The 21714-nt window shown below is 36.5% G+C and overlaps 2 protein-coding genes across 2 annotated transcripts in view; both read right to left on the bottom strand.

The window, feature by feature from the left end:
* Window positions 1–2848: 2848 nt before the first annotated feature.
* Window positions 2849–19252, bottom strand: LOC110457158 (lysyl oxidase homolog 3-like). The gene is made up of 8 exons (XM_021508272.1): window positions 18282–19252; window positions 14883–15053; window positions 12141–12297; window positions 9436–9579; window positions 8962–9079; window positions 7426–7583; window positions 6916–7010; window positions 2849–5333 (listed from the first exon to the last, which is right to left on the bottom strand). The coding sequence occupies exons 1-8, from the start codon at window positions 18720–18722 to the stop codon at window positions 5205–5207; spliced, it is 1413 nt and encodes a 470-aa protein (XP_021363947.1). The 5' UTR covers window positions 18723–19252; the 3' UTR covers window positions 2849–5204.
* The window catches only part of LOC110457156 (soluble scavenger receptor cysteine-rich domain-containing protein SSC5D-like), a 19505-nt gene continuing 16563 nt past the window's right edge, over window positions 18773–21714 (bottom strand). The window contains exons 2-3 of the mRNA XM_021508270.1: window positions 19020–19807; window positions 18773–18928 (exon numbers count right to left, since the gene is read on the bottom strand). Coding sequence (XP_021363945.1) covers window positions 18773–18928; window positions 19020–19807 — 944 coding nt within the window. The remainder of the gene's footprint in view (window positions 18929–19019; window positions 19808–21714) is intronic.

The following is a 21714-nucleotide window of genomic DNA, read 5'->3' as shown; positions in this document are numbered from 1 at the left end:
TGTGTTGTTAACAATTATAAAACATCGAGGTTGTATTGTCGACTCTGTGTTGTTAACAATTATAAAACATCGAGGTTGTATTGTCGACTCTGTGTTGTTAACTATTATAAAACATCGAGAGTGTATTGTCGACATTGTGTTGTTAACAATTATAAAACATCGAGGTTGTATTGTCGACTCTGTGTTGTTAACAATTATGAAACATCGAGAGTGTATTGTCGACTCTGTTTTCCCCTTCTCACACATGTTATACACGCACGTGTAATACTGCATGTCATACGCATTACTCAGGTTGGGCGTCACAAAGGGTTTACGTGCTGCTCTCATTTATTTTTGTAATTTCCATATGAGTAGGTCTTGAACCTCCGAACAGGTTCTGAAATAATAAACAGACATGCATTTCTGTTGCATGTGAGTTGTTTGAATTCACCCTGTCATGTGTGAGACTTTCAGCATGTTATTTATAACGTCATCGCAATTAATTTTAGATTGTTAATCTGCATGTTAGGCTGTGTATGTGGCCAAGCAACTTCCTGCTATGTTGAATTTCATGGTACCGGGTTTTTGGCAAGATATCATGGGCTATCTTATGGTAAATGGTGTATTAGGGATCTATCCTGCGCAGATATTTATCTAATAGAACAGAAGGAATAAGTTTTATCTACGAAAGGATTATGTAACGATAATCAATGTTATACCTTTTAATTTCGTTTCAAATTTTGGACAATTTTCCTTACTCAGCGACTCAAAGTGTTCTTCAAAGATAACGCATACAGTGTGTTATTTATCTGATTATTAGCACCATTGAAACTTAATGGTAAATAACGGCATACGTTAACAATACATATGCCTATAACACACGACAACATATACATATAAATTACAAAGCAACTGACGTCTGGACATCATGCTGACAAGTTTCATCTTAAGTGAAAAAGGCTTTAGATATTGGTATGCTCCAAATGATAAACAGAGTACAGATTTCGACAAAACGAAACTGAAAGTGGAACTAAACACGTCAATAAACCACTACCACTGAACTAAAGGTAATAACAACAAGAGGACTCGATCACACATTTAAGTTTCGATTATTTTCCTTGTGTGAACACGCTATGGTGTATGTATTGTTTGATATTTGATTTTACAATGCTCTGGTTTTCACATTAACTTATTGTTGTTTTAGTTTCTCAGAGCTTTCTTTTTTACACTAAAATTAAAACGAAAAAATGTTGAAAAAATATATTTGTTTTCCACTTATTAGTGGAAGTGTGCAGCCATCTTCATAATCTGGTTCATGTTTTACTCTGGCACTAGTAAAACAATCCGTGATTAATCTATTCTCTTTACAAGGTACATAAAATTGTAATACATATAAGTGCATAAGTTAGGAAAATGCCTTGTAAACAATACACTTGTGCCGTCTATGAATATTATTGCACAACAAGCTCCCACGGCGACTGTCGCAAATGTACAGAGGTCACACTAACCGTCTTGACAACATAACTCTTTTCGAGCTTACTAGCGGCGCATTATACGCTGCTGGTGTATTTATGCTCACTGTATATAAATCTTCACTTTTATATGAATATCATTATATATTTTGTAATTTTACTTCTTATGGAATGTAACACTTCGTATGTTTTGTATTAGTTTATCGTTTTATTACATTTCACCATCACATTTATTTTTCATTAGATAAACGTGTTAATTGTGTGGCAGAAAATTTCTCATTTTTCGCGTTTGCCATTTTGATGCATTTTGCCATGATAGTGAAATGTCATTCGTATTCAAAAGGAAATGATCAACTTTTTATCAGTGTGTCATTGTGTTTGTCAGCTATTTAGGGGTAGTTTATTATCTCAACTATTTCTTTGATTCTTGTACTGGTTTTTCCTTTAGACAATGTTTTCGGGTTTCATGTTGTATATGTTCATTGTAAGCAACCTTTTCCATATGGTTTCTCAAATGTATTATTTGAATGTTTAAATAGGACATTCCTTACATTCCAATGATGACGCTACGTCACGAGGTTGTTGACTCTGCAGGTTGACTAGCAGCTCCGAGGTTTGCCGTAACCTTTTAAGCTGTAATTTCATTTGGAACTGTTTACGTAATATACTGGCTTACAATAACAGAATATCTGGTGTGGCTTAAAGTTACCAATGATTTAGTTGTAGGCATCTTTTCCCTTTTTGCTGTAACGCTATTTTGGAACACGTTAGACCCATTTTTCATTACTTCAACCATTAGTACCACTCATAAGTGGACAACATAGTCAATAAGGCACAATGCATGTTTCATCCGTTGCGTTTTCTGTAGATTTACTTAATTTCGATAGCTGCTTCCTGTCTTTGTATGTCAAGTGGTTATTCCGTCTTTGCGTATAGCAGAATTATCTTCTCTTTGGAGCAGGTATTGATTGTTACGTCACTTGTTTGTGAGAGTAACGTCATCAATTTTTGAGAAAACGACGGAATTTTCTCGCACAAACCAATGACGTAACAATCAATACCTGTTCCCAAGAGAAGATAACTCTGCAATATGCAAAGACGGAATAGTACATCATAGCGCAATTGGCTTTTTAGGATCAGGCAAATGTGTTCATCTGTTGGTCACTGAAAAGATTGTCAATGTCAATACATTGTGGCGTTGTATTTCACAAGATGTCATTATATTAATCAAATTATCATTACATAAAATTATCATATAAAATTGCATGTGTCGGTGATCGTTAGTTTGTAAATGTCTTTCCAAATAAATATATATTAATGATGGAGCTTGTTTAGCTCGAAATGGCTATTGATACTTGTTTCTCTAAGACTAAGTGTCGTTCAAAACTAAAACCATGTTTATTAGTTTAGAGTATCATTTATTAGACAAGTTATGCACATCAGTAATAAATAAAATCCAAATAAAGCATAAAAAACACGTGCGTTATCAAATATATACATACACAGTGGATGTTAAAGACCCGCTCGACAGTTAAATGTCTATTTTCTTATCCTTGTGCAAATACAGTTGATGCTTACGAAAGACAATGAGGTCATGACAATAGAACAAACATATTGAGTTCATAGTTCATGAACGCGACACTTTCATTATAATATAATTGAATTCAATGTATTATTAATATTTTGATTGTGAGAGACAATGATATCATCGGTATTATTTATATCTCCACTCTGAGTTCACAAGGCAATGATTACAACTCACAATGTATAAATATCGCAACACCGGTGATTCGCATATAAAAAGTACTACATAGTAATATACGAAACAGTTCTACAATGCATAACCAAAGTTACCCCCTTTTTTGTTAGGGACTATATCTGGTCCTAATGTGTGATTCTTGAGTAGAGAACAAACAAAGGACTATACGTCTCCGCCATTGTCACACCTATTTTGGAAAGTGTTGGAGTTGTAAAGCTACATTGTCCGCCATCCCTTCAATGAGAGGCATTGACAAAACCTATCAGTTATCAGAAATAGTAGCTAGAGAAAGAGACCAATAGAGTGTGCAGTGACTATTAGTATGATAGGTTGACTAAGGCTAAACCAAATGTAATGGCCAATATAGAAAAAGATGGTTGGATTTAATATTTCTCTTGGAACACAACTTAGTAAAAAAAACACGGATTGTCATTGTGTTATCGATACTTTGAATTAAAATATATTCTTTCTATATATCACAGCTTTAAGAACCCCCGTTTTCAAAAGAGGGTGTAATTATAAAACAAAAGAATATTTAAAATTTTGTCTGGATTACAAAAATAGATACGATTAAAAATTAAAAACAGTATGATGTTATCATAATCCGCTTATTCAAGATTTACTGAAATCTTCACTTTTTGTAAATCATGTTCCGTTCGTTCAACGTCTCTAACATACTCCCCCATCCATAGCACTGAAGAAGCGCTTCATCATGAAAATTTACATAATTTTTGGTAATGACTTCCATTTTACGTTTTACTATCAAATTACTCTAAAAGTTAATTGAATTATTAAAGCATATCTTAAATGATTAACATTCATGTTTGTGGAATAATAAGTTAATGGATGAACATCTGAACAAATTGAGAAAATATATGATAACGATATTTGATTAAAAATCTTATGACACTGGTGTGTTTTGATATAATATGACATTTCCTTTCTACATTAGTTATTATTAAAAGTCATTGGGAACATCACCTGGTTACAAGTTAATATAATAAACACATGTTCTTATCTAGGTGTCATGGTTGATAATAGTGCATACGATATAGGCACTTTTTATATTATGATTTGTGAAATTATATTGATTAAATATAGATCACAGCATGTTTGCTTAATAAAAAATCAACGAGTAGGCAATGCATTATTTGCAAAATTCCTAATCTGCATTACAATAACAACAAACTTTTATACTGTTTTCACATTCATATCATCACTTATCACAGAAATACCAATAAAATAAACACTCAAACAAAAGCAATGCACATGACAACTCATTTCTCTAACTAATGGATTTCAAAGTGATTTCCCCTCTCATGCTGCGTCACGTAGTTTATGAGTGGAACGGTTCTGTGGACGTGCAATACCCGCCACAGCCTCCTGACTGTAGATTATGAGTAGGTGTTATGGACGTGCCCTACCCGTCACTGGGTTTATGCAGACCTTCACTTGGATGATTTACACACAACGCTAAACCAAGTCAGCGATACATCCGATGTAAATAATGCTGTCGGGTTTTATGTCAACCGGAAATAAGCCAAAGTATCAAATCATACAATACAGCTGACATTCGCAAAATATGAAAGACATTTGGTATAATGAAAGCTGTGTACCTTATGTTTTTTCACAATTATTGACCCTCCTATTAGCGTGGGTTAATCATTGTTTACATCACAAATGTAAGTAGACCGATATATATTGTCTATATTTCACATCGATATTAAGCGTCTCTCTGCACCTGAGTGTCATAGTTATAGTCAACGTCATACGGTTAGTCCGAATCTTCAACTCATTATTGTAATGTTCACAGGCCTGTCCCTTTCAAATCAGTCAGAGTTTATGAAAAGGAGACAACCTTCGGCATCAAAAGAGATGAGTGATTCCTGAAATATCAGTGGCGTTACTTAACTAAAAGTTATTGGACCTTTTGGAATTTCGCATTAAAATTCACCTAATACTGGCGTCGATTATTTTGTTTAGTTCGCTGTGTGTTATCCTAGCAAACTTCCTAATTTGCATTCGAGTATTCTGGCTTGGTATCCGGTGTAAGCCAACGTACATGTGATCACGTTGTTGTCGTAGCTGAGTTCTGCTATCAACAAGGAAGGATTTATCTCAACCTGAAATGTAAATACATAAACATTAGATGGCGTCATGACATTGTCATAAAAACATCACATTATCAACAGCTGAATACAACAGGGTAGCTTGAACCTCTCAAAGTAAATACTGGCCGATCTATAGCTATGTAATATAGCTTATTGGTCCATTTGACTATCCAGAAAGTCCTGATATTATCAAGAAAAGCAAAATAACTTTGAAATAGCCACTGGACTGGCGACATTTCCACAGGAACCTTAAAAACGTCATCACAATTATCGTAATGGAAACATACTGTATACCATTCAAACATCATCACACATTTCGTGATTGGGGGTTTCGATAGGAACACCATACGCTATATGCCGTTTGCTGGAATGTGCTCAAAAGTATTGGCAAATGCAGGAGTCATTTTTGTTTAAATTCATATTGCATTTCTTTTTGTTTTTCTTTGATGCATCCTTGTTTTTATAATGTTGTCTTTTTTCACAATATTGGAGATTGATTTTTCTTTCACTTTCTTAACTTTATAAGGTATTATTGGTAACGATAATAGATCACATGGTATGACATAAATCATGTTTTACCAGGACAGACCACCGACATTCCCATGGTTACATAACTTGAACGACTGCCATTGATCAAACGTCACCAGGATATTTGATTCATGCTCACTCTTTTTTAGAATCCATCCAAAACATTTCAGATAACCAAATGTACTAACCATTGATTGGTGATTTAGATAGTAAAACTCACTTAAGAAACATCTAGTTTGTTTATTTATACATGGTGGGATGTTCCTCATCTTAACAAATACATGGCTATCACTTTCGAACGTTGCAAGATTGTCGGCAATCTCCAATATCACGTGGGAGGTTAATGTGTTTCTAGCATGACTTCCTGCCTGTAATCTCTGTAGATCTGCGATATTTGGAAGATACGATCTTAATTGTACTGCAGAGGAACGGAAAATAATTACAAAATACATCAGCAAATTCATTTTTTGCGTGTATAAAAATGTGCTGGAATGTCCACGGCAGATAGGAGTTTTATTGCAGCAGGTAGAGCTTGATGGAAACCTAGCACATGGATTAGGTGTCTTAGATATAGAAACTTTGATTTTAACCGAATGCAATCAATTCAAGCACGAGAGAGAATGCCATCACCTGGCTTCATGTCTGTTGTATCTAAACACATTTCCTCATCCCACTTACCTTAAACACATATTTCCCCGGCTTTACTGCATTTGTATATAACCACTGACATTTATATTTCTTACCTTAAACACATATTTCGCCGGTTGTAGGTCTGTCTTACTTTTATAACTTGCCCTAAACACATATTTTCCGGCTTTAGGGCCATTGTATATATATAACAACTGAAACATCATTTCTGACTTTAAACACATATTTATTCTTGATTTAGGTCTGTCTTACTTTTATAAGTTACCTGAAACACATGTTTCCCCGGCTACAGATCTGCCTGACTTTTATAACTTACCTTAAACGTATAGTTCCCTGGGTAAAGGTCTGTCTTACTTTTATAACTTACCTTAAACACATATTTCCCCGGCTACAGGTCTGTCTTACTTTTATTACTTACCTTGAATATATATTTCCCCGGCTTCAGGTCAGTTATATCTATCCATTGACAGTCTATATCTGCCATGTAGTTATCAGAGCACCCGACAGATATTCCTTCAAACAAAAGAAATATTTACATGGATATCCTTTAGATAGGTATCAGCGTAGCCAAAGGCTTTCATCAACATTAACACCCAATTCAGTAACTTACTGAATAACCAATATGGCCAGATCCTTAATTGGTATATGTTGGTGGAACATATTTGAGGCGGTGAATTATTTCAATTAACCGATTGGATTATTTTGTAATACTTGAACTGGACATAAAAAATGTGATCAATAATCTTTTCTCATTACATTTTTAATCATAAAACATCTTTTATCCAATACTGATATTACTTAACACTGAAGACACAATGAAAAATTAACTCAGTTTTATTAAGTTGTGAGAATGACGAAACGCTTTTATTCATGTTAGCTTATTATAATAAACAACTAGACATGATGACAGTTGAAATATATTATCTACCTTGTTGGCCAAAGTTTTGGCAATTGTACTTTGGTCGAACCCCTCGTCCACATTCAGAGTCCTCGAGACAAAAGCTGGCCTTCAGACCCTCGGCCATAAGGTTCCCGTTTTGGTCCGTGATGTCGTAGTGGGCAAATATTTCCATACTATGATAATGCCTGTCAAACAAATTCAGATGTGTGCGATATAAAACGTGAAAATTGAACACTAGATATCTGTATTTAAAACAAGACGGGGGTGTTACAAGCAGTTAACACGGGGATGAAAGAAAAATACATGCCTCAATAAGCACGTGATACGTTTTATTGTATCACATTCGTCTGTGACACGTATCCTGGTACGTTATTGATAGGCCCTCATTGGTCACTGATTGACGTCCCTATTCTCTAACGCGATCATTACGGAAGGTCCACTCAAACCTGTGAATAAGGTCCGTATTGGACAAATCGTTAAGTAGAAAACCAATCCACCCCTAGTAGATCAAGTTGAGTATCGATACTTCAGTAATTTGCCAAACACGCTGTTTTACAAAGCGGGACATTGTCACATTTTGAATTATGAGTCAATCCGATATTGACACCACAATAAGAATTCTCATCCGTCGGATAGCAAAAATGACACCCCAGAATGGTGACTTCAACATGAGATGATACGACATACTCTGCAAATCATAATTATAATATACTTATCACACATTTCGTATCACTGTGCCTGATATCGTTACACACGTATTTACTGTGACTTTACTTTGTTTGTGTTCTCTTTTGGACTGTCATAGCGACATTGATATACAATTGGAGTTCTGTATGAAAATAACGGCACAACCTATATGAGTGTACAGCTACGTGAAAAGGGTATTTAAATAGTATTAATTCGAGGAGTACTGCTATTGATATTTTATGACACATATCAGCTATACAGCTTCCTAAACTTAGTATATTAGACATCTATAGCACCTAGGACAAGACTGTCTTTCATGTATATGGGTTATTGTTACATCGCAACTGATCAGTTTAACACCAAGTTTGTGAGATTTGTAAATTCAGCAGTGACATTACTACGGATGCAGTAACAGCTATAGAAGATTTAATAGATACAGTTTATTAACCTGGAACATATTTAGATAGAACAGGAAATGATCTGGTGTATACTTTACAATTAAACACTCACAGTGAGTTTTGTTAATTGTATATTAACGCGATACAATGCCAGACGCCGTCTGTGTTTCGAATGGTAGATATTCTGCACAGGCCAAAATATCAAATTTCATTAGTCACGTTTCACATGAAAATGACGTCACGTTTCAAAACGTCAGTCGATATGGCACTGAACATTTTGAACTCAGACTTTCTTTTTTCGTACTCTCTGTGCAAGATTTTGAAAATAGAAATTCCCGAACTGGGATCACCTATCTGGGATAAAGGTACCCCACTTCGGCGTTTTACATGGGGGACGTGGATCTTGAATGGATAGTGGTAAATAAAATGTATTAATAATGACGTCACCCTGTTGTCTCCTAGTGTAATTGTGACTTACATATGACATGCATGCCAATCCCACTCGTGACGCCTCTTGGTCGGATTGAAGTCAGCCGTGCCACGGTTACGTACAACACTGGAGAATCTCAACAACCGTCTGGTGCTTCTCCTCCAGCCTATATAAACAAACAGATAGACATACTGTAATATTTATAACTTTGTGTACGTTCCGATCAAACGAACCTTTGAATACATAAATACTAGTATTTCAGAGAGAAGAATATCATGAACGTATTGTCTACCTGTTAAATACTAAAGACATCGCCATATTTTAGGCACACCCTACAAAAACAAACTGAATATAAATGAATGGTATAACTCAGCCTATTAGCAAAGCTGAATAAGGATAACACATTGTATTCGTACTATTACAAAAAATGACAGTGATATCATGATCAGTGAAGATCAGAAGGTTGTTGTTTAAATAAATTCAACACATTTATATTGGACAGATAGAGAAAAAGTGTCTTACCATAAGGATTTCGTCTTTGGAGGTCGTAAGCGGAACTTGACAGACAGTTTTCTTCCATTGCGCATGTCAGGTAATACAGGGATCTGTCCTGAAGGAAAGCTGTGGTCTCCACCATATATGTACTTGGCTCAAGGTCAGGTAAATCTAAATAAGCAGAAGATCCGAGTTTAGGGTAATGTTACGAAATGTTAGTATACAGTATAATTGATAATTGCCGTGTGATAATTTACACCAAAGATTGCGCGAAATTCAATACTGAACTAATACTAATACTAGTATACGGACATAAAACAACATATCTGTTGACCCTTCCATTACCAAATAATGCAGATACACACCGATTCAGTGTAGTATTTTACGCTAATTTGATAAAACACTTGCAAAATAAATACAACTGTTCGTACTTCATTGGGATATTTTTACCAGGCAATGAAGTGTAACATTATATTTCCGTGATAGATTGTTTTGATCAGGTCAACCATGAAATATTAACCCTGTAAAAGTAAATAAGTATACAGTATGAAGTCATCAAATCATGAATGTTGTTCGTTTAAGCGCGTTAAAAATTAAACTGGTCATGATTGCATTTGTAAATAGCATCACTAGCATTAAGTATCATCACAAAATGATCCTGTGATTCATAAAACATAAGGCATTTTGTACGTTTCAATGTGTTTCGGATCTTTTCTTTTAACTGGAGCACCTGTGTATTACATTGTGCTATATAACAATACTCCCATACATACAAAGGTTTGGCAAATTAACAACAAGGGTTGCTGGCTGTAAAAAGCGTTAGCTTAAATCTTTCAATTCTGCTATATCATCAAGAAATCAGGAATGAATATTAGAGAAATTCATAATGCGTCTTTCTTGTACTTACTACACAATATGTTAGCGTGTATTTCCAAGCGTTCCCGTTTGATTGCCTCCTATATAAATTTGTTAGTTTTACGACCTGTGATAGGCGTTAATCGAGCGCAGATGTTCCTGATTACATTGGGGATCGAAATAAAAACCTTCTTGTTTTGGAACTCTGCAGAAACTCGATATTTCCTTTTAAATGAACTGCATACAGACCCTTTGTAAGTTAAATGCAATTTCAGCTTTAGCTCAGTGCAAAGTAATATACCGACACCGCTCGTTCGCGGTGTATCTCTTCTACTGTGTTTGATTGTTAAACCGTTAGGGGTACGGCGAGGTAAGTCATACCGTCCAAGGTCCACGGTTATTGGCAGGCATTAGATAGACTACCGAGGTCGAAAGTGACTGATCCGGGCGATCTTAGGCCATACAAAGGTTTTAAATTTCATTTAAATTCAAATAATGTAGTTTCTATCTTGATCTAAGTATTCTTTATAATCCAGTTTTTTATGTATCAGTTTTACACGGACATTTTAATGTTAAAGTACAAACATGGTTTATTTTCATTCCTAAGTAGATTATAATAATATAATGATATAATGTAATTGTTGAAATAGATACATTATTTATTTCGAAATCCAAATACGTTCTTAAAACCTTCACTTGATAATTGACTAAAACCGAATAATTATATTTTTGCTTTATTATATAATGGACAAACTACCTTATTTAATAATCCAAAGACATTTTTAATCCTCATAAATCCTTCTTTACTAGGCAATTAAAGCAATAAAGTAGATTAATATTAATTTCAATCACATTGAAAGGTATTAAAACAATTTATAATATGAAAAAAGTTGGTAATTCTTGAAAATCTAAGTGAAAATTATTTTATTAATATTAATGTTTTTAGGTGACGAGTCGATATTTTCCTAAAGTAAAAAGTAAAACAGTATGTTTACAACCGCAGATATTTTAGCAGATTATGTTTATCTCATCGAGTGATATATCGAGATAATTATAGGTTCAACCTTTGCTATCATACAAATTGCATGTCTAAGTTAGAGTTTTATATAAGCTATCGTAAAATTGTATTGCATAGTTTGTGATAAACTAAGCTGCAGCTGACGACATACACGAGACAGTCGTTTGGTGTGTTCTAGTACGTTTTAAATCTTGATACAGTTAACAAACTAAGATAAACGACACGTTGCAGATTTATTCTATTTGACATGATCGTTTTTTGCAGCACTGCTTTCATGAAGATATATTCCAATCCTAATAGCACATGGGTACGCCCTCTCTAATTCGCTGTAATAACATATCACAATGGATGCCTGGCACGTTTACGACAGGTGAGCATTGCCTTCACCGATTAACATTTTAGATGTGTTTGTTACCTAACGGATAATGAAAAAAACCTCCTTGAACGATTTAATGGTAAACATGTAACTGCTAGGTGACAATACCTGTCATTGTTAGCTTAATAATCCCCGTCTCGCTGCTTAAAGCTGTAACTATGTAATGAAAACTGATTTTTTTGTGGTATGACTAAAGCATTGACAAATCATTTTTGAAAAAGAGCTATACCTTGAAGGATTTTTATGAAAAAATAATAAAAATGAAATTAACAAAATAAAATTAACAAAAGTGATCCGAGGACGTACCTCAGCGCCGGGCAAGGCCGGGATTCGAACCTAGTACTGTATCCAAAACGAAATTAAGGGGAGGTGTCTGAACATACGATGTAACACAGTTTAGTGGGACAGGGATCCTTAAGCCTAACTCTAGATTCAATTATGACTTTAATATCTAGTGTATATTAGTATACTGGCTGTACTAACCATTTGCGCAGACTATGCCTGCTACAGAGTCGGCCCTCCTGCACCTGACGCCACCGTCGTGTTCTGTCCACTGACACTCGTTCAGGTTCTCCTCTTTCCCCGTGCATCTCACAGAGTAGAAATATTTAGTCATATTTCTACCTCCGAACACTGAAGTCTGATTAAAATAGAATGAACACGTTCAGAAATATCAATTCATTTAAGTTGTCTAGACCTAATGATTACAACCGTGAGATACGAATCAGAAATGGCTGCGTGTATCAAATCGTGAATTAAAATACACTGACAGAAACATCTTACGTTGAAACGTATTGAAATATCAAAGAGCAGGATGTTACATACATGGAGCATCAGACTTTAAATAATGCGTAGTAAACATGAAATATGGGCCGCCTTTGAATTACTTTCCTTCAAATAAATAATTTTTTATCGATCAACCTTAACTTGACACAAAACTTAAGTGATTACAAAGGTACAAACAAAAATGCAGGAATATTCGATTTCCTTTAGCCTTTTGCATTGGAAAATGATATTGTCTTTCTTTTGTAAAAGTCAAACAGGCAAGGTTTTGCAACTGATGCCTGAAGTTCACTTAATTGGCATGAAAGCGTAATAAAATACTAAAAGAAGGTAAGATCCATTTTCATCTGTCTTTGGTATAAAGTTAAGAGAAGTTATCCTTTGATAACTTCAAGCATCAAGAGGAAAATGAATCAGGAAAGACTAACAACGAGGATAGCATTGAGATCATCAATGAGAGAAGCCTTCATTCATTCCAACAGCTTTGTCAAGGATCAAACTCGAGTGTTTTCTACTGATCCAGCGTAACACCAGTACATGTCATGCCCTCTGACCCCTCTGACGTGTACTCTTAGATGTTACACTGCCGTTTTACGTAACAGATTACGTGTATCTGTTTTAACACCAAATTGAACGTACTTTACAAAGTACAAGTCGCGAAATCTAAAGAAGTTGTCCATGAGTCACCAAAACCTCTGGTATGTAAAGTTTTCTGCAATGTCATGTTTCCAAAAGTCCATAAGAATATCTTGTTGATATCTGTCTGGATTTTTCCTACTATACCTGAAGTCGTGTGTCACATATTTACCGTGATACAACGAAATTCGAACATAAAAACTATGAAAAACGATATGATCAATTTCGCCTCTGAGTAATGTGATGACAGCACAGAGGCATCAAAAGGATTGAACATTTATCCAAAAATAATCATAAATTATACATATTACAGCATCAATACATTCGTCGTTTTGTTTAAAAAAAAACATCCAAACACTGAAAAGTTGGGAAGAATTAATGACGTTTCTCTAACGTTACCGCTATTTATTGATACTGGTTACCTGCCAAAGCTAAATATTTCTCAATGGTGAACGATTGAGGAACACGAGGTATGCATTCAATAGTTCAACATCTGTTTTAAGTCTCCATACTGTTGATAAAGGTATCGACCTTTATATACGATCAGTTTAGACAGGGAAAGAACTCGGTTCAGATACATTTAACATAGCTGTAGATGATAACTAACGTCGAACACTCAGATCAAGGCGACACCAAGGTCACTAAGACAGGAGATATCTTAATACCAGATGTTAAATTAATAGGCATGGTCCCGTATTTTTATATACATAATACATTAAAGGGTTACAACATGTGAGAAAAGAGTTTATTTAATAATTTACAAACGTCGTCAGTCATAATATATGGTAAGTTGGCAAACGATTTATAAAAAGAGAAGGTATCGTAGATAGATAACTATTCACGTTGGTCTATGTCTAACCCACAGAAGGTCAGTGAAGTTGCTATCTTTTCAATGACACGAGGACGTTTGACATCTATTAGCGAACTTACAAAGAGTCAAAATGAGAAATCAATCAGTCATTAATACGTATACCCCCGCAAAACTATTTTATTTCAAAAGAGTAAAATTACCTTTTCGGAGATCTTATATTTTGGCATTTTACATCAAAAGAATAATTTAGGCTTTGTAATTGTAGATAACTTTGTGTAAATATATTGGTACACTGTTAACAGTTAACGGAATATTCACTAAAATCCGTCAGCTACCACACTTGTTATACATATGATATATGACAACTTATTCAATGACAAGTCAGACGTTTGCTACCATGTTGAGTTTTATTATGAAAATTTATTACAGCGTGAACACAAAAAAAGAATTCGTACTCGGTACGATAAAACGATAACAGGAACAGAGGAAAATGTGTGCGTGAGCGCAAAACCGTAATTTAAACACAAGAGAAAACTAGCGCAAACTATGAACAAAAGGAAGACATACATGAAGACCTTTGAAAAGGAACAAGGAGAACAACACCATGTGTTCCGTAAGTGTGGGCGTTTCCTGCTTCGTCAACTACACCCATGATGTAAATCTAGGTAAAATTCATACTCTTAAACTGGGAATTTTGGTATTGACAACAAAACCACGAACTACACTGATGTGCATAATCATATACATGAACCTTCATGTTGCACAAGACTTATGGCTTTTGTCCTTGAAACAAAGAAGATCATGTGATAGCAGTATCAACTGTTGATAGAGGCAAATTCAACTACATCCAAAGTGTCATTAATTATTATTATGTTGTATGACAGCCAATCCGTTCATATTACACAAACGATGTACATGATCAAAGAGGACTCCATCAGACCAGGACCATAAGTACAGCAGTTTCATTAGTTCTTAGGTATTCGATGAGTACTTACAGAGGTGTTTTGTTGCGCGTAGCCAGTCCCCAGGTGTTTACAAGCCACAATGGTCTCCTTGAATGTCCATTGGTCACCACAAATGACCCCATACTCTCTCTGTCCCGGGGGTAACACCTCCAGCCTCCCGTCTGTGTCTTGTCGTCCTCCTGCAATCCGTACCTGGATTTTCTATGGAGGAAAACATACACACATTAAAAGATATACAATACAAGCAAACCGTTGTAAATTGTCTCAAATATTAAGCTATCATGTCTAATGCAGTAAGTAAGTAATAAGTATCCGACACACAGTGTATGCTTACTCCTCGGGTTTAACTTTAAGTCAATATAACATTTTCTCTCATTTCCGTGTGTGTAAGATAGAGCTGTCCAGGGTAAGAAAGGGGCGTAGGAAAATTCTTTCTGGCATACTAGACCGAGATATCCGCATTTCCGGCGGTGCTGAAAAATTCTATCCGACCAACGGGTCTGGATCGCTTACACGCGCAGACTGGCGGGGAATTGTGGTGACCTTCCGGGGTCACGCTCTTGTTCGAGGCGTCATTTTATGACGTTTTAGGGTCAGTCAGGGTCATTGGCGTCATTAACACCTGCCTTCCGGGCTTCATATGCAAATGAGAAATGTGCGGACAGTTTAAAACTTTACTAGAAGAGCAGCTGTTTTTCCGTTTTTACAGGTTTAAGGTAACAAGCAAGAAATAGAATCCATCCCTGATGTAAGGTATGGATAAGGTAATTCAAACCCTCGGGATAAAAAATTGAGCAGAAGACCCTCGGAAGGGCCTCGGGTCTTCTGATCAATATTTTATCCCTTGGGTTTGAATAACCTTATCCATATCTCGAATCAGGGATGGATTCTATTAATCTTACACTCCATTTCACGTGACGTGACGTCACACTGGCTCAACAATGACGTGACGTCACGAATTTGGAAAACACCGATGCCGCAATACGGAAAAAGGCAACGTGATGAAATTAAAACCTTTTACGACATTTTTACCGTACACATTAGAAAGATGAGATCATTTTCTCTGCGCCTACTTTGTTTGCACATTTGGGGCATGCTAAATCCCACTGAAGAGTTCGTTTTCGTCAAAATAGTTCAGGGAGAAAATTGATATTTTCAAAATGGTAGCCAGTACACACGCGTTTGCATGGTTTCTGGGCTTATTTTGGTTGTTGGAATGAGAGAAAAATACTCTTTCATGCCCAAGGGTGTAGGATAACGAAATTCCACCCTCTGGATTTTCAACTTGGCAAAACCCTCAGCAAAGCCTCGGGTTTTACCAAATTTGAAAACCCCTTGGGTAGAACTTCCCTAGCCTAAACCCCTGGACATGAAATAATATTCAACTGCACGAGGACAGACATATTAGCCATTGATCGGCGTACGTCTATTTATTCTGAATATAGTTGTATCGATAGTTTGACAAAGTTGTTTAAATCGTAACGTTTTAATGATTTTACGATGTACAACTGTGCATCTCCGTCATACGTTTGACGCAAAATGGTGCAAAAAATAACTTATTAAAGAATTCTCTTCAATTGGTAATCACGTTATTGAAAGAATGTATTTCCGGTGTTCTGCACGTGATTTAAAGAATGAATTTCCGGTGAGATGCACTCGTCCCATTTTTTCTAAGCGCAATATGAACATGGACATGAACAATCAATAATATTAATTTGCCAAAAAATAAAGCATTCATCTTAATAACAATTCCGCGTATACAATAGAAGATGTTTGTCTCCCGTAGCAGGTAGCACTAGTTCATTGCACGGAAGTACAATTCACCGGCACGGTGTGCGTCCATTCATCATCCATTCATCCTCACTAAAACTGCTATCTGAGATATCGGATGAATACCTTCGTGGTTTCGTTTATGTATGAAGGTGCCACTAAAGCATTGCTTTACTGAATGATAAATTGTGTTATATGTGTATGTACAGTGAGAGTGTTAAATAACTTATTACCATGCACGGATGTAGGGCAATGGAATAAACATACATTATTTAACATTTGAAAAGTACACAAAGTGCAATTAATCCACGTAATAAGATATATTAAGGAGTAAATCTTAGTCAAATCTGATTTTTGTCTTATATAAAAAACAACACTGTTGTCAATCATCGCTGTATATACATTTCAGCATCCAAACACGAAAGGTACGGGAATAACTCGGGATCACATCCCCTACGAGAGAAACAAGGTATCGTATATCTACAATAGAGGTAGATGGTGTTTGGCCGGCGTGGTAGGACGACTTCAGGGTAACCACGGTCACCTCCATCTTATCGTGTTTCTATAGTAACTAGAGAACATAGCACCTGATACCGGCCTCCAGCGTACAGGTTAGATAACATTATATCTGACGACAACTCAGCCACTATCTCACCAATAACTCACTCTTATTACAAATAGTAGACGGCTTGAAAGCGATAGCGTTTTAATTGTTGAAAGATTTCCAGACTTTTAATTCAATTATAATTGTATATGTTTACGTCCATGTTGCCATTATTTGTCTGTTTATATCATTCAGGACCATTATGTGTGATCTCCGTCAATATGTATTTATTTGTTGAAGTCACGCGATACGAGGTGACTGTGCTGAGTAAGCAGTTAGAGGATATGCATGTCGTCATAAGTACGTGACCTGGGGCTAGTGCTCACAACCGTTCAAATAAAGGCTCAGTCATTAGGATCCGATTTAATAAATTAATATTGCCCATATCAACAGATGTGGGTGGTCATATGTGAGCATGATGTGTGTTTTAATTCACCTTATATTATATCCAATGAAATTTTATCTTGACTTCATCTAAACTAACAATATATTTGCATGCCCTGTACATGCACTGGGATGTACTTATTTTCTTATATTGCATGTAAATGATTCATTAATTGAAAATTATCATGCTTACTCCGCCTACCATGTACATATTTTTAATAAGGATTATTATTGGGTCTACAGTGACCGTTGTTAAATAGTGAAAATCGCTCCAATGTATAGTATTATGTATTCTAATAATTGAAATGGTCTAATACTTTGCCCGTTTTCACGTTTGAAAATAAGATCTTTATCAGTCCAAAATTGAAGTTTATTTTCGAAGCTGTAATATAGCGCTGCCAGAGATATTAAAAAGCATTTCTTAGCTGATCTTATTTAAAAACCTCAATTTTTTAATAAGAGAGCTAGTGCGATACCAAATGATTGGATGCCCAGATTCTTAGTGTTCGCTAAAAATACTAATCAGCAATTGGATGATGTTAGTTAAGCTATTAAGTTTAATTAAAATGTTAAATTCAATAGTTATAATTCATCTTTCTGCTATTTCCATGCAAAGAGAATTCACTCCGTCGCTAGCTAGAACCACCAATTATATATATATATATACTTACTCCTGTAGAAGGTCTATGTCTGCCATGGTGGTGCCTGTGCCTTGTTCCTGTACTTCCATTTCTGTACCGTTCCATGCCATTAGGGTAAATCCTATTGTCGTCTGTCAGACCGTTCCTTTCATCCTGTCTCTGTGATTCACCGACCTGGTTACGTGACGCTCCTGCATATCCCGAATTCAAGCCGTTGATGCTGTTATAGCTAGGAGCCGGCGTCACAGCAGAATCGGCCTTCATCTCGTCCTCTCTTGCCGATGGTGTTGTTGTTGTTGTCGTCGTCGTCGTAGTCGTAGTTGAAGGAGCTGGGGTACTTTCGCCAAGTCTTGCTTTACGCAGTGCGATATATTGAGCAAATGTTTTCCTTTCTGCTACTGTTCCTGGTTTTGCCACTAGTATTTTGCCATTACGAAGCTTCAACACCCATCGTTTGAGGAGCTTGTCCATGACCCACCCATTGATCCGAAGTCGTGGTCGTGTTGATGCTTCCCTAGGTCCTATGTTGTCAATGGCAGCCCGTCGTGTTGTCGGCCTCGGTAAAGCTGACGTCGGTTTCGGGGTTGTCGTCGGTTTAGGCGTCGTTGTTGTTGTAGTCGGTCTCGGAGTTGTGGTTGTTGTTGTCGGTTTTGGTGTAGTTGGTCTTGATGTTGTTTCTTCAATAACAGGTACAATAGAATTATCTAAAACATTATTGATCAAGACATCAATCGAATTAGCGTTCGGGTCGTTTACAGAGCTGCTTACAGCATGCACTTGAATTTTATTGTCGTCAGCCGCTGGGGTAGGCTCTATAGGTCTAGGCGTTGCAGTCACTGGTTTAGGTGTTGTTGGATGAGGGGTAGGTTTTTTGGTAGTTGTAGTTGGTTTTGGTGTTGTAGTTGTGGTTGTCGGTCTAGGAGTGGTTGGTTTTGGTGTTGTAGTTGTGGTTGTTGCTTTCGGAGTGGTTGGTTTTGGTGTTGTGGGTTTTGGAGTTGTTGTAGTTGTTGTAGTGGTTGGTTTTGGTGTTGTGGTTGTCGGTTTCGGAGTTGTTGTTGTTGTTATGGTTGTCGGTCTAGGTGTTGTAGTTGTTGTTGTCGTAGTTGTTGGCTTTTGTGTTGTCGTAGTTGTTGTAGTAGGTTGTCTAGCAGTTGGAGCAGGAGTAGCAGGTAACAAAATCCTGTTTTGCGAGACCTCATCATTAACTCCATTCACGCTATTATGACTCTGATCTCTGATAGAGAGAGAAGACTCGGGATTAATATTTGGAAGAATAACGTAACCGGAGTCGCGACCGTCCATGAGTGCAGCAGGACCAGTATCAATGGCACGAACGGAGGGTTTCGGAGTGGTGGTTTTAGTGGTTGTTTTTGGGGTTGTGATCTTGATGGTAGTGGAGGAGGTTGTGGTAACAGGCGTACGACATTTAACACCAGCAGACGTGTGTCGGCCAGAGCAGAATCGGTATCTTGTACCCCGTCCGTACCCAGGATACCGGCACTCGGTCAGGTGGCGCTCGTTCCCACGACAGTGCATGTACGACATCCATTTTAAACCTGAAAAGTAAAGGTTACCATTAACATTATCATTCATAAAAATATGTAAAATTGTAAATTAGTCTTGATTCCGTATTAATATATAAATGTAGATACGTAAAATCTATGCATTTATTTTATATGTGTAATTACATATATCTGTAACAAAGATGATGAACATATCTAGGGTAAAACCTCGTTAGCATGTAATAGAATACTTTGTGTAATAGAATACTTTTTGCAATAGAATACTTTGTGTAATAGAATACTTCGTGTAATAGAATACTTTGTGTAATAGAATACTTTTTGTAATAGAATACTTTGTGTAATAGAATACTTCGTGTAATAGAATACTTTTTGTAATAGAATACTTTGTGTAATAGAATACTTTGTGTAATAGAATACTTTGTGTAATAGAACACTTTGTTTATATGGAAATCAGTATTTTGTCTCGCAGCAGTGTAATTTTAATAATTAATACTTAATCATCTCATTTACTAAGGCTATATTGATATTTGTAATAGTTCTGATGATCTGTACACGTACAATAACCCTTTCATCATTTGCATTATGAAATAAGTCAATTGTACCATGTGCTAAAGAAGTGCTTAATACATGGAATAGGTCGATGTGCTACTGACACATTAAGATTAGAACTATGCCTTAATTAATGAGTCCGAAATTGCACGATCTCAATGTTCTGTACGATTTACGAGTGTCAGGTAGAGACCCTATGGGACTAGATCCAATGGTCCAATGATCACAGTGTTACTGAAGGGCTCACGATCTTTCTACCGGTAGGTGTTTGGTGAAGGGTGCTCCCGTTCATCCCCACCGATCGCCTCTGTTATCGGACACATATCTTCAAGTAATGACAATCACCAGTCATTTAGAAAAAGACATAGTTTAACTAACGACAATGTGTCCTCGTTACGCTGAGATATTATGTAGAGGTAATGTGGTATTTATCATCCGGAGGATAGGGCAAGTGGGGCGTCATCAGGTGTCACCGGGCATAGCATGTTACCAAGGCGATATGGCAACGAAACTCGCACTGATAATAATAATAATGATAATACACAACATTTGATAAAGCGCCCTATCTAGCTAACATAAACCACTCTAAAGTGCTTTACAGTACATAGATATACATTAATCAATACAATTTATTTTGAGGGATTCGCAGGAGCTGCCTTTTCATGAGCTAACTTCTAGTCATATGCCACCTGGCTAATATCTGCCTATGTGTGTATACCTGCGTGTGTGCTGGAGGTTTATTGTGCTCTGTTTGTAGTGGGACCGTGCTTCCAACGGCATCTTTTATAGTGCAACCTCACTTGAATGATACAGCACAGATAACGCAACATCCACCCCAGACCATTTTACACTCTACCTAGGTTGTTGGAGTTGTGGGGGCAGGAGAAACACATTTTCTCTTATATTCCATGCGTGCGACGACTTCGAGGATCGAACCCCGGCCGCCTGCGTGGAAGTCCGAAGTGTTAACCACTTGTTTAACAATTGGATAGACATACGGAATACGTAAAAAAATATCAATGGGCAACCGTTTTAAAACTTTGAAAATCAGCATTGTCCGGTTGACATCTTCAGCCGGATTTACTGACAACCTGCTCAAGTAGACGATACACATTGTCATAAATACCGACAGCCGCCATTGTATGCGTGACTTCCGAGGTCAGGATGACACCCGTAACTCAGTCCATCGACCGCATAACGTGACAGTGGGCATTGAAACACTGACAGGCGTCAAAAGACATCTTAAACATGTGTTTAAGGTTTAGTTTAACGTTGATGATTGAACGTTATTTTCCTAGTTTATTTTGTATTCCAATTTATCGTAACGCTTAATGTCATTGTGGGGTTAATTCAGTTTTAAAAGGTGATGCTGGTCTTCAGTCACAGGTGAT

This window comes from Mizuhopecten yessoensis, unplaced genomic scaffold, assembly GCF_002113885.1.
Source record: "Mizuhopecten yessoensis strain PY_sf001 unplaced genomic scaffold, ASM211388v2 scaffold9033, whole genome shotgun sequence".
In the NCBI taxonomy this organism is placed as follows: domain Eukaryota; kingdom Metazoa; phylum Mollusca; class Bivalvia; order Pectinida; family Pectinidae; genus Mizuhopecten; species Mizuhopecten yessoensis.
Note: the sequence above shows the minus strand (reverse complement) of the source record. Positions and strands in the feature narration are given on the sequence as shown.

Coding starts and splice junctions, on each gene's coding strand:
- LOC110457158 (XM_021508272.1), bottom strand. CDS start 18,722: ATGGACAAGCTCCTCAAACGATGGGTGTTGAAGCTTCGTAATGGCAAA. Junction 9,580..12,140: donor AGGCATAGTCTGCGCAAATG/GTTAGTACAGCC, acceptor CTGCTTATTTAG/ATTTACCTGACCTTGAGCCA. Junction 5,334..6,915: donor CGGGGAAATATATATTCAAG/GTAAGTAATAAA, acceptor TTTACATTTCAG/GTTGAGATAAATCCTTCCTT.